General features: G+C 38.7%; 2 protein-coding genes across 2 annotated transcripts; one reads left to right on the plus strand and one right to left on the minus strand.

The window, feature by feature from the left end:
* The first annotated feature begins 418 nt into the window (after positions 1-418).
* On the plus strand, positions 419-7,335 carry LOC149020328 (HVA22-like protein a). Its single transcript, XM_089148444.1, has 5 exons — positions 419-597; positions 781-807; positions 898-1,020; positions 4,175-4,418; positions 6,975-7,335. The coding sequence occupies exons 1-5, from the start codon at positions 536-538 to the stop codon at positions 7,038-7,040; spliced, it is 522 nt and encodes a 173-aa protein (XP_089004570.1). The 5' UTR covers positions 419-535; the 3' UTR covers positions 7,041-7,335.
* A 365-nt stretch (positions 7,336-7,700) lies between these two features.
* Positions 7,701-11,925, minus strand: LOC149020329 (mucin-like protein). Its single transcript, XM_089148440.1, has 3 exons — positions 11,194-11,925; positions 8,604-8,793; positions 7,701-8,158 (listed from the first exon to the last, which is right to left on the minus strand). The coding sequence occupies exons 1-3, from the start codon at positions 11,826-11,828 to the stop codon at positions 7,952-7,954; spliced, it is 1,032 nt and encodes a 343-aa protein (XP_089004566.1). The 5' UTR covers positions 11,829-11,925; the 3' UTR covers positions 7,701-7,951.
* Between the last annotated feature and the right edge of the window lie 182 nt (positions 11,926-12,107).

Below are 12,107 nucleotides of genomic sequence, written 5' to 3' on the forward strand. Positions count from 1 at the left end.
TAAATCTTATCAGAAGGATAAATGAGACTATTCACCCTGTTATATATGAAGATATAATGGTGTTAGTAATTATACCACTAACCATTATATGAAACTTCTCTACCAAAAAAAAACCATTCTATCAAACTTGAGTCATATGTTTCTTGAAGGAATCCCCGGGCTATTTACTCAAATATTCTATATTTTTCTCTGGTTGGGCAAAAAAAAAAAGATAGTTTTCTCTTGCTTTTACCCTTCTGCCATGCCATGCCCTCCCGATTACTGGGTAGGTGAGATGCATAAAGAGTTTGATTTAGGGTGATGGAAATCGGATGTTTAATTTCCAGTAGGTAAACTAACATCTGGGACCCACTAGTTTTAGCAGTGGTCAGTGAGTAGCAGTTTTGTAAGCTAATCCTTGGAATCAGGATAGTATTATTCTAACCTTCTTCTATTTGCTTCCAAAATCCCTTTCACACAGTCGCCCAGGCAGGAGTGCAGGACAGTAATCTTATTCCCAGGAGTTTAGAGGAAAGAAAGTAAGAAATCTTAAGATATGGGTTCCGGAGCTGGGAGTTTTCTCAAGGTGGTTGCGAAGAATTTTGATGTTCTTGCTGGGTATGTCTTTTAAGCCACGATTTCCTTTGTTCGTTTTCATTGGAATGTGCTTTTCCATTTTTCTTTCTTGATGGTGAATTCATGGCTGCTTAGTACATATTTCAAACCCATTTGAACTATTGCTTTGCGGACGAGAACGCGTATTTTTTTTATCTAACTTTGTTGGCTTTGTTCGATCCACAGGCCCGTGGTTACTCTGGCTTATCCTCTGTAAGTGGGATTTCCTCTCATTTATCATATTATGAAATTTAGGTAATTTAAATTCTGGGTTTATGGTTTTATTTATTGGCTTATTCACAGGTATGCCTCAATCAGGGCTATTGAGACCAAGTCTCCAGTGGATGATCAGCAATGGCTCACGTATTGGATTTTGTATTCCATGATCACCCTATTCGAGCTTACCTTTGCTAAAGTTATTGAGTGGTAAAATTTCCCCATATGATTTCCTTTGATGCTCAACCAAATTTGGTGATTTTTCTTCTATCCTGAATTGGATGGATCTCCTTACGGGTTTTGCAATCGAGTCAATTTACTGTTTCATACCCCACCAGCCGTACCAGGGTACATATACCCCATGTTTGGAGCATAAATTAATCTTTAAGGAAGCAAATGCATTATTAACAATAAGTGTTGCTTGGTACACGCCTGCTTTGATGAGCCTCGCCTCCCTCGTTCAGGCTCTCGCTCGAATCGGAACTCTTACATGGAACATCTTTGTACCTTACACACCCGTTTGCAATTTTATAATCTGTGGTCAAAAGACATATGAGATAGGTCTTATTCCCCCAGACAACATCAAACTGTCTTTATAAGTGAGGACGTGAAGTAGATATAGTTTTGAATGGCTGAAAGGACTTTGGAAGTATACCAAAAGTAGAGAAAGAGGAACAACTTCACCTTTTGAATTTCTTCTCTAGATTAGTTATAATCTGCCTTAACTGATGCATTTTGTGAAGGTAGCTTTAGATCAAAGGTTGGATGCCATTACAACCTGACTACTGAGTAGACATAAGGTTATTCTTATATCTTTGAGGCAAAAGTTACTTGTGTTATCATATTAAATATAAATAAGGGCACTGTGTTCTTATATAAAATGATACAGATCTTATTGATTTTAGAACTTCTGATGTTCTTGCACCAGCTTGAATTGATTAGGAATTATTCTAAATATTTTGTGTTTTTCCATTTGAAAGATTTCACTGTCTTTGGAGATCAGTATACTGTTCAATGATTAAAAATATGCTGAATTGGCAGAATCTGGTGATTGGACTTGGAATTGACTGACCCAATCCCGACTCTCCGAAATCCTTAACAAGGAAGTTTGAGCCAGTCTAGGCTGAGTCTGACCTAGGATGACCCTATCCACTTTGTTCTTTCCTATTCCAGGATGATTCTGTCAGAATTGTTGAATATTGATCCTATACCGGACCCTGAGTTTTTAACCAGCTTGAATTGATTAGGAATTGTTCTAAATATTTTGTGTTTTTCCATTTGAAAGATTTCACTGTCTTTGGAGATCAGTATACTGTTCAATGATTAAAAATATGCTGAATTGGCAGAATCTGGTGATTGGACTTGGAATTGACTGACCCAATCCCGACTCTCCGAAATCCTTAACAAGGAAGTTTGAGCCAGTCTAGGCTGAGTCTGACCTAGGATGACCCTGTCCACTTTGTTCTTTCCTATTCCAGGATGATTCTGTCAGAATTGTTGAATATTGATCCTATACCGGACCCTGAGTTTTTAACCAGCTTGAATTGATTAGGAATTGTTCTAAATATTTTGTGTTTTTCCATTTGAAAGATTTCACTGTCTTTGGAGATCAGTATACTGTTCAATGATTAAAAATATGCTGAATTGGCAGAATCTGGTGATTGGACTTGGAATTGACTGACCCAATCCCGACTCTCGAAATCCTTAACAAGGAAGTTTGAGCCAGTCTAGGCTGAGTCTGACCTAGGATGACCCTGTCCACTTTGTTCTTTCCTATTCCAGGATGATTCTGTCAGAATTGTTGAATATTGATCCTATACCGGACCCTGAGTTTTTAACCAGCTTGAATTGATTAGGAATTGTTCTAAATATTTTGTGTTTTTCCATTTGAAAGATTTCACTGTCTTTGGAGATCAGTATACTGTTCAATGATTAAAAATATGCTGAATTGGCAGAATCTGGTGATTGGACTTGGAATTGACTGACCCAATCCCGACTCTCCGAAATCCTTAACAAGGAAGTTTGAGCCAGTCTAGGCTGAGTCTGACCTAGGATGACCCTGTCCACTTTGTTCTTTCCTATTCCAGGATGATTCTGTCAGAATTGTTGAATATTGATCCTATACCGGACCCTGAGTTTTTAACCAGCTTGAATTGATTAGGAATTGTTCTAAATATTTTGTGTTTTTCCATTTGAAAGATTTCACTGTCTTTGGAGATCAGTATACTGTTCAATGATTAAAAATATGCTGAATTGGCAGAATCTGGTGATTGGACTTGGAATTGACTGACCCAATCCCGACTCTCCGAAATCCTTAACAAGGAAGTTTGAGCCAGTCTAGGGTGAGTCTGACCTAGGATGACCCTGTCCACTTTGTTCTTTCCTATTCCAGGATGATTCTGTCAGAATTGTTGAATATTGATCCTATACCGGACCCTGAGTTTTTAACCAGCTTGAATTGATTAGGAATTGTTCTAAATATTTTGTGTTTTTCCATTTGAAAGATTTCACTGTCTTTGGAGATCAGTATACTGTTCAATGATTAAAAATATGCTGAATTGGCAGAATCTGGTGATTGGACTTGGAATTGACTGACCCAATCCCGACTCTCCGAAATCCTTAACAAGGAAGTTTGAGCCAGTCTAGGCTGAGTCTGACCTAGGATGACCCTGTCCACTTTGTTCTTTCCTATTCCAGGATGATTCTGTCAGAATTGTTGAATATTGATCCTATACCGGACCCTGAGTTTTTAACCAGCTTGAATTGATTAGGAATTGTTCTAAATATTTTGTGTTTTTCCATTTGAAAGATTTCACTGTCTTTGGAGATCAGTATACTGTTCAATGATTAAAAATATGCTGAATTGGCAGAATCTGGTGATTGGACTTGGAATTGACTGACCCAATCCCGACTCTCCAAAATCCTTAACAAGGAAGTTCGAGCCATTCTAGGCTGAGTCTGACCTAGGATGACCCTGTCCAGTTTTTCTTTCCTATTCCAGGATGATTCTGTCAGAATTGTTGAATATTGATCCTATACCGGACCCTGAGTTTTTAACGATTGATGCTCTTATTTCTTAAAACGCCTATATGGTGTCACTTCTTAGAATTCCTCTATTCTTTTCCTAGAGGATCGCTTCTTTGCATGAAATGTTCAATTATGATAATTTTTAAAGTTTTTTAATCTGTTCAATTCCCAAGTTCAGAGAATAGCATTTTGACCAGACATGGCAAGTGCAGTGAACCAATATTAATGTTAACCTCTCATTTTGCCTGCAACTTTATTTTGTAGAAATAACGAATTATGAGAATTATCTTGTGCAATATGTTATGGTCATCTTTGACAATTTTTTCATCCATGGTAGGCTCCCTTTTTGGTCTTATGCAAAACTGATTGTCACCTGCTGGTTGGTTTTACCTTACTTCAATGGGGCTGCTTATGTTTATGAGCATTATGTTAGACCTTTCTTTGTGAATCCACAAGCAGTTAATATATTGTGCATCCCACGGAAGAAAGATCCCTCAAGTAAGCCAGATGACATTCTAACTGCTGCGGAGAAATACATCGAAGAAAATGGACCTGATGCATTTGAGAAGCTCATTAGTAGGGTAAGCATGATGACCAAGAATTACTTTATGAAAGTCCTTTTTTTTTAGCCTTAAGAGTTAACTTAGTTCTCAAAATTTTAAGTTAAGCTGCCTTCTCAGTGATGTTTGTTTTGAGTTCGGGGGTTTTATCCTGCTAATGGGTGACCTGAAAAACTAATACACATTCCACATCAACTACTTCCTTCTACATGGGTTTGTTGCTTCGTTTTTTTTTTTTTGGGTTTTAGGGTTGGGGGGGGGGGATGAGGGATGAATTTGGTGGACAAAAATTCTAACATATGTAATTTTGATGGTATTAAAATTATAATTTCCAATCTTCTTTACCCTATAGTGCTCTCTGTGTTTGTTAAGCGTGTCCACTGGCTGGGTCTTAATCAGTCTTGCATATCTGAGGCACAAGACTGAAACTGACTATTCACATAATTGGTCCTCCTCAAAGCCAACACCAGTTAATGATCAAATTGATCGTTTGTATTGGTCTTAAATACTTTTGGCTGATCAATCTTAATTGGTTGGTTAAGGAATTTTTTACCTATACTTCAAGCTAAATTGTTCTATAATTAGTCAGGTTTCGAGAAATGCTGTTTTAATTTTAGGCGCCATACTCTTGAAATGGAAGACACAGTCTCAACCACATGCCTTAGCCGTTCTTCTGTTTGTTCATGTACATTCCAGAATGGACCTGTCTGAGAGAGCTAAATTGGCCTCATTCATCTGTCTGTTCCTTGTGCCAGTATTACCTTTCCTCGTGTTGAGGATTGAACTCAGAAAGGGCTATCTGCATCCATCAATGCCATTTTCATCATGGCTTATCTAACCAGAATTGCTAAAAAGTAAATTTAAATATTGAGCTTGGAGGGGGGCAGGTACTGTAATTAGCATCAATTTGATCGTCTTATTATCTAGCCATTTCTCATAAACTGATTCCTTTTGGCAAGCCCATAGATATGTGTTGTGGCCATCAATGGAGATGGTCCCCCAACTAGTCAACTGCCAACTCCAGTTGATGAACTCATGCATAAATTTATTTAGTTTTCTCAGGGGATGGGGATGGGGGTTGGGTTGGGTATCAGTGGGCACTTAAGCTTCAAAGACTGTTCTATCAGTTACTCATTCTTTGATTGTTTCTAGTTATGCTGAATCCTTGGACAGAAGCTGATTGGAGGGCTAGAATTCATGTGGCCCACTCCAATTAATTTATTTTAGAGATTTGGTAGTTGTGATGGTTTTGCCCCTTTGTTTATTCTTTATGTTAATCATTTTCAGTAAGGTATGTTTTTGTTGTTAAAAGTGATCGGTTGCTGTCAGGAACTTACACCATGCCTGTGCTGTAGCATGAGCATTTATACCCAAACACCAACCCGCCCACCCACCCCCCTTCCCCGAATTAAAAAAGAAAGAAACTGTTATGTTTTGACCTGAATTCTTGTACCCGATTGGGAAGATGGACCCACACTGACATATTTTGATAGGAGACCCAAATGACATGTTTGCAAAGATTTGTGGTGGGAGCGGAGGGCTTGGGTATGTAGACCACCATTGATCTTTGTTTGTGGAGGGGGTGCGGGGGCAGAGCCCCTGCGGTACGGTACTGTATGGTACGATCCGTTTATCCGACTGGAGTCTAAACATATGTATCTTATGTTCGCCTACCACATTAATTGAGAGATTTGGAATTTTCGATTAGGATTTTGGGTGAGAGTTGTGGTAACGCCACCTTGGCGATTAGTTGTGAGATCTCCTTTTGTTCTTCTTCTACATAGTGGAAAAACTCTTCTTCTTCGCCCGTGTACGTAGCATACCACATCGGTGTGTGAACCACATTAAATCTCTATGTATTTTCGTTTTTTGTTTTTTTTTTTTTTTCGTTATTTCGTGGTGTTTGTTCTAACAAAAATAATTTAAATCCTGGCCCCTTGGGAAATCTAGCAAAGCCCATTAGATAATGCATAAGCATGTGGCCTGTGGGTCAATGTGAAGCACACCATCGCTGTTAGGGTTTTATCTCACATCTTGTTTCCCTTATTTAAGAAGCCAGATGAGTTGGAATTTAAGTTCTTTCATAGTACTTTGGATCAATTCCAACAACAGTGGAAGCTTGTCCGGAAATTTGCATGAATGCAGCCAACAGGTTTTTTGGCATTTTAATTTTTACTGTATGGTGCCACTTTCAGGGTATTTTTGTTTGCCACTCATTTCTCTGCTTGGGAATCTGAGCATGTGGAGTGTTAAGGTTACTGGTGTTTGTATTATCTGTTGCCAACTGAAATACAATTTGGGTACTGGGGCTCTGATGTTGATTACTAAATTGCACATGCTTGCTAGTCCGGAGGTTTCCCACAATTTGGATGGTTTGATAGCCATGTTGGCTCTCCTGTGGTATCCGACCCAGTTACTGCAGGATTACAAAGTCCTTTAGCTATACAAGACATCACAGATTGTAAAACATTGAAAATTGGAGTGTTTTTTTTTTTTTTTTTTACTTTTTTTAATTTCTCCTCATTTCACTGTTTACTGTCAGGAATGTAACGATTTTCCGTGCATATTGTTTTGCAGGCTGATAAAGGTGTGTCATACAGGGGTAATCACACGCTCTTTGATGATGATCATTATAGATACTGAGCATTTCAATTGTCTATGTTTCTCACAGATGGTTTCTCAGATATAGAGTAAATCCTTGTATCAACTTTCCTCTGTAGATATTTAATCTTGCTTTTTGTGGTCTTCCTTTCCCTGGAGGGAGTACCTTTTGCTTCTCTAGTTGTCTAATACGAGTCAGAAAGTTACTCATTACATTGCACTTCGCTCGGGTTTCTTCGAAGCTGAATCCATTGTTGGTGAATAAACTAAAAACCACTGTGGAAGATACCTCAAGGGGCTGCCTCTGAGATTAGACACTGCTCTGCCCTCGTGATATTATTTATATTCTCAAATAAATCAGGATTATCAGTAAAGCCACACGGCCCCAGGGAATTCCATTTATTTGTTCAAGTGACAAAGAAAGTAGAGATTCTAGAGGAGCATGTCATTCGTTATCTATTAATTGTTACATGAGTACACCATAGACACACAAAGGCTATGTATCAAACTGACAAACTGGCAACATGCAGAAGTGATTTTACACGCACTGTATGGCTCACAAAAAAAGGCCTAGAACTCAACACATACATTGAGATTTGAGATGGTAGAACAAGTGATATTCCGAGAGGACTGAGGTTTAATACAGCTTTGGAAATATGGGATTTGCGTTAGAGCAGATTGGAATGCGCAACAAAGAAATAACATAAACAACTACGTTCCAACCTATTGTTACTTATCCGCTACCTTATTTAAAATTTTCAAATGTATTTCTTGGTAGAATTTCTTTTAAATCTGTGATTACTTCATTACATGCACGCCAAAGAAATAACATAAAACAACTATGTTCCCACCTTTAGCCTGGTTAAATTTTCAACCATGGTTACTTCATTACACTGAAGTTCTCCTGGGAAACCAAATATCAGGGCTCCCCAGTGATAAATTTTAAGATGCAACTACCTCCCTCTTAGAGGTCCAACACTGCTCCCAATAGCTGTTCTCTCTTCCTGGAAAGGTTGGGTTGATGCGTCAGCTAGACTGGGAACCCTTGAAACGCTGCCCTTCCCTTTCCTGGCATTTGGACCAATCACTTCTATCATGTACTTCCATCCATCAATTGGTCTCCTCCGGCTAAATATATGAGATTTGATAAAGCTCGCAATCTGCAAGGGAACAATGAAGGGCATGTATTATCTGGATAAAAAGGAAACATGGGCGCAAAAACAGGTCAAAAGCAACTCTTAAAGCCATTCAAAAACATTGTCAAACAGCTCCCTGTTACAAAATCATGTCATGCCACAATCCAAATGTTTCTATCGAGGAACAAAGAGTACATTTAGATCCAAATATGGACAATTCTGTGTATCGTAACTCTGATTTCAATCTCTGATTTGGGGAATTGCTTTGGATTGACCCTTTACTTCTCCATTTCCTCTCTTTTGATGCAACCCTGGCTTCCCAAACCCTTGTTCTGGGATCACCATGATCCGTCCCCAGGCATCATTAAAAATTACGTTCATACCAATACCATACAACTGAGCAGTTCAAAATGTAATTCAAAGCTCTAAAAACTTCCCCGTTGGAATTTGGAAAAAGAAGATTGTTTACCTGAAATTTACAAAATGCAATTCGACGCTCAAATTCTTGGAGGAGAATGTCTTCTTCCCTCTGCGACATCTCCCAGATATTGCCATCTTGAGTTTTTGATGCTGTTTCCCAACCATCCGGCTTTGTTCTAAACTCTGAAGTGCTTGGAATCATGGAGTCATTTAATTCATTGTTACCAGATTCAAAAATCCTGCAATCAGTGAAGAAGTAGTGAGCAAACACCACTACCAAACCCGTCTAGCATGCAGCATCAATTACTTGGCATCCTACCATGGCCAAAGTAGTTTTTACATTGACACTTCGATTACTTGGATATGCCAAATGATTGTGATAAATGGTCATTAAAGAATATAACTACTCCAATGGTTTTGATATGTTTCAAAAATTTAGAAAGCCAACTTGGCATCATGTAGTTGTTCGAAACTTAAGTTCATGATATTGGAAGAATGAATCCTGAGGTATCAAAAGTGCAATAAATGTAGCAGACTCCACGATGGAAACAATATCAAGCAAAAGGACTAATTAATGGAGTTGTTCTGTTACTGAAACTTGAAAGCAATTGTGAGAAAAAGCAGTTTCTCCCAGTTTCTGTTTGGCTGACTCCTAAAAGATCTCATCCAGCATGCGAGCAATGGATACATCAAGCTCTCACCCTTCAAAGCCAGGAGAATATCATTTTTTATGAGACAGATTTCTGACGTGAACAAGGTCTGTCTGATTCTATTGTTTCTTCTGAGCAACATGTGGCCACCATGTCACAACATCAACCCACTCGAGAGGATCATAAAGGTGAGCATATTACCAAGCATCAGCTACTCATAGAACACTAACATTCAGTGAAGACTTCCACACAAAATAACGGCACAAAGATAATAAGTTTGTATGAAGAGACTGAACCAAAACCAGAAAATGATTAAGTCTTGGTTCAATCGCAAATTAAAAAAGCAATATAGAGGATAATGTTTCAAAGGGACTCATAATATGATAAATGAGAGTACAAAGTATTGAGATTGACAGATTCCTTTAAAACTTCAGCAAAAATTTTATATGACAGTCGAACAAAAAGCAATGATGTTATAGTGCAGAATCTTAGGCAGTTAAGAAGCATCAGATAGATAAACTCAGTGTGAGTGGGATGAGACTGTAATGTTGAGATTGATGAGTGGCAAAGTAGAAAGGATAACATAAGGAATGATCATATAAGAGTTTATCTGGAGTAGCTTAGATACATGCATAGGTTAGACCTCGAACTTGGAACAAAACTGACTGGAGAATAAGGATCCATGAAACTGACTCCATTTAGTCAGGATAAAGCTGAACTGTGGTTGTTGTTGTTGACCAGTTTACAACGTGGGACGCCTATCTTACTTTGGATAATATTTACTATTTCCTTCTTTCTTATTTTAGTATTTATATAAAGCTCTGCCTCCTATTTCATCTTTTATATTGAGCATTTAGAAGACTGGCTTTGCCTTTTTTTAATTCTGAGAGATTTAGAGCAATGTTATGGGATGTAAGGCAACCCTTGCAGATGTTAAGGTATGATTAGTGGGATTCCAATCAAGTTCCAGGTAAAGGAGCTTGGTCCATATGATTCTACTTCTCTTCCTTTCTTCATCATCTTGTTCACCATCAAATCAAATCAGTATTTTCTGTTTTCTATTTTTTCCTAGTACCTATGGTTTCAAAATTCAATCTTCCTGTTGTTTTATTAGAGTCACAGTTTGAGTTTGGTAACTTGTTTTACTCCATTTTAATATCAGATTTGGATTTCCAAAACCTAATTGCTAAATTTTTTAGTGTGTTCTGATGCATTCTCTATTATTGTTTTGAGCCCATTAAGACCCACCATCAATAATCAATCGTGGAAATCTAGTGTAAAGAATCAAGTTACAAACAGAAGATCTTTATAACTAGAAATTAGATAATCATATCAGACCCCTCTCTTGAGGAGCTCCACTTCATAAATCAGATCATCAACCAAGATCTCACTTTAATCTATATAGCTAATTCCAAAATTTTGGTTTCTTCTATATCTAGTCCTTTTCCCTGCACCAGGGGTCTGTTTTTCAACTGAGTTTGTCAACCTAAACCTTCAGGCTCGCCCACTGAGGCCCACCCGAATTTGAAATAGCAAGCTGAATGACAGTAACCAAGCACTAGCTTAAGTCCAGCATCTTCATTGAACAATAAAATTACACTAATGAATCTAGCAACACCTCTCATTGATTGCAAAGTTCTTTGTGAAGACAGGTGGTGCCGTAATGCCATCTGAGATTTAACTTGGGGATGATTCTGAAGATTTCAATAGCAAATACGATGCAGAGAACAAATGACCTAGAGAATTGCTCATTCTATAGATGTAAATAATAGCGACAAATGATCGGAGGGTAACTTGAGCCTCAAAACAGTTCGATGGAAGTCATGAACAGCTTAAAACCTAAAAACCCTATAATCACGCAGTGCCCCACCAAAAAATGTAGGAATCCAAAAACAGCAAAGAAAGAAAAGTAACTAAGAGAAATGCTTCACTCGTAGAATCACAAGATTATGAGAAAAATTATTTCTAGAGAGGACCAGAAGTACTCACTCAGAACAGCTGTCGAGCAGCCGGTCGATATCGTTAGGGCCAGTAGCAGAGGTGGTGGAATCCCCAAGCTTGGCCTCCTCCTGCTTTTCGATTTCTTTCATCCACAAGGCGGCGTGAATTCTCTGCTTCTTCAAACGGTAATCTTTCTTAATGTTCTCTAAACTGTAAAGAGAGCCTTCCCCATGCTGCTGCTGCTGTTGCTGCTGTTGTTGCTGTTGTTGCTGTTGTTCTTTCAACGCGGACTTGGAAGATCTTCCCCTTCGCTCGTTCCAGTTGTCGTTCATGTCCTCAACGAAAGCCTTGGTCTCTGTGTCAACGTCCGATGGGAGGACGACACTGGGGACAGCAGAAGAAGGAAAGTTGACGTCTGTCTCCCATGGAGCTCTGCGAATGTTCTTGTTGTTGTCTTTGTGGGTTGATGAGAAATCATCTTCCGGAAGCCAAGCAGATTCCCAGGCATCGTTCCATTCATCGTCTCCGTTCTTCGTTGAACGATCGGAGGAGGCTTTGTTCGATAGCCTCCTCAGATTGCTGGTGATCTGATTGAGCACGGTTTCCGCCGAAATTTGCAATGAGACCCGTTGGCCTGGTGAGCTTGTTATTGCTACAGCTGAGAATCGTCTTAGGGTCTGCATCCTCCCTCTACAGTGCTTCAACTCTTAAACCACTCTTTGCTTAGCTTTGCTTTTTCAGTCAAAGGAAATGTGATCTCCTCCTTCGCCCGTTAATCTTTTTATATACAATTTTTATTTTTATTTTTAAGGTATTAAAAATATATGTAGAGAGAGAAGGTATTTTGGATCCTGGATTGCATTGCCCTCACACCCCTCCCCCCTCCACTACGTTTAAAAGAAAAACCTCTACCACCTTTGGTTCAATATCAATACTATGCTTATGCAAGACCACCAAAGAAT

This window comes from Hakea prostrata, chromosome 3 (assembly GCF_041222555.1).
Source record: "Hakea prostrata isolate BN-2017 chromosome 3, UWA_Hpros_2, whole genome shotgun sequence".
Lineage (NCBI taxonomy): Eukaryota > Viridiplantae > Streptophyta > Magnoliopsida > Proteales > Proteaceae > Hakea > Hakea prostrata.

Excerpts from the sequence above, each read along its gene's own strand:
- LOC149020328 (XM_089148444.1), top strand. The coding sequence starts at position 536 with ATGGGTTCCGGAGCTGGGAGTTTTCTCAAGGTGGTTGCGAAGAATTTT. Across the intron at positions 598-780 it reads AATTTTGATGTTCTTGCTGG|GCCCGTGGTTACTCTGGCTT; the intron begins GTATGTCTTTTA and ends TTCGATCCACAG. Across the intron at positions 808-897 it reads GTTACTCTGGCTTATCCTCT|GTATGCCTCAATCAGGGCTA; the intron begins GTAAGTGGGATT and ends GCTTATTCACAG.
- LOC149020329 (XM_089148440.1), bottom strand. The coding sequence starts at position 11,828 with ATGCAGACCCTAAGACGATTCTCAGCTGTAGCAATAACAAGCTCACCA. Across the intron at positions 8,794-11,193 it reads CTGCTCGACAGCTGTTCTGA|GATTTTTGAATCTGGTAACA; the intron begins GTGAGTACTTCT and ends CACTGATTGCAG. Across the intron at positions 8,159-8,603 it reads TTGCATTTTGTAAATTTCAG|ATTGCGAGCTTTATCAAATC; the intron begins GTAAACAATCTT and ends GTTCCCTTGCAG.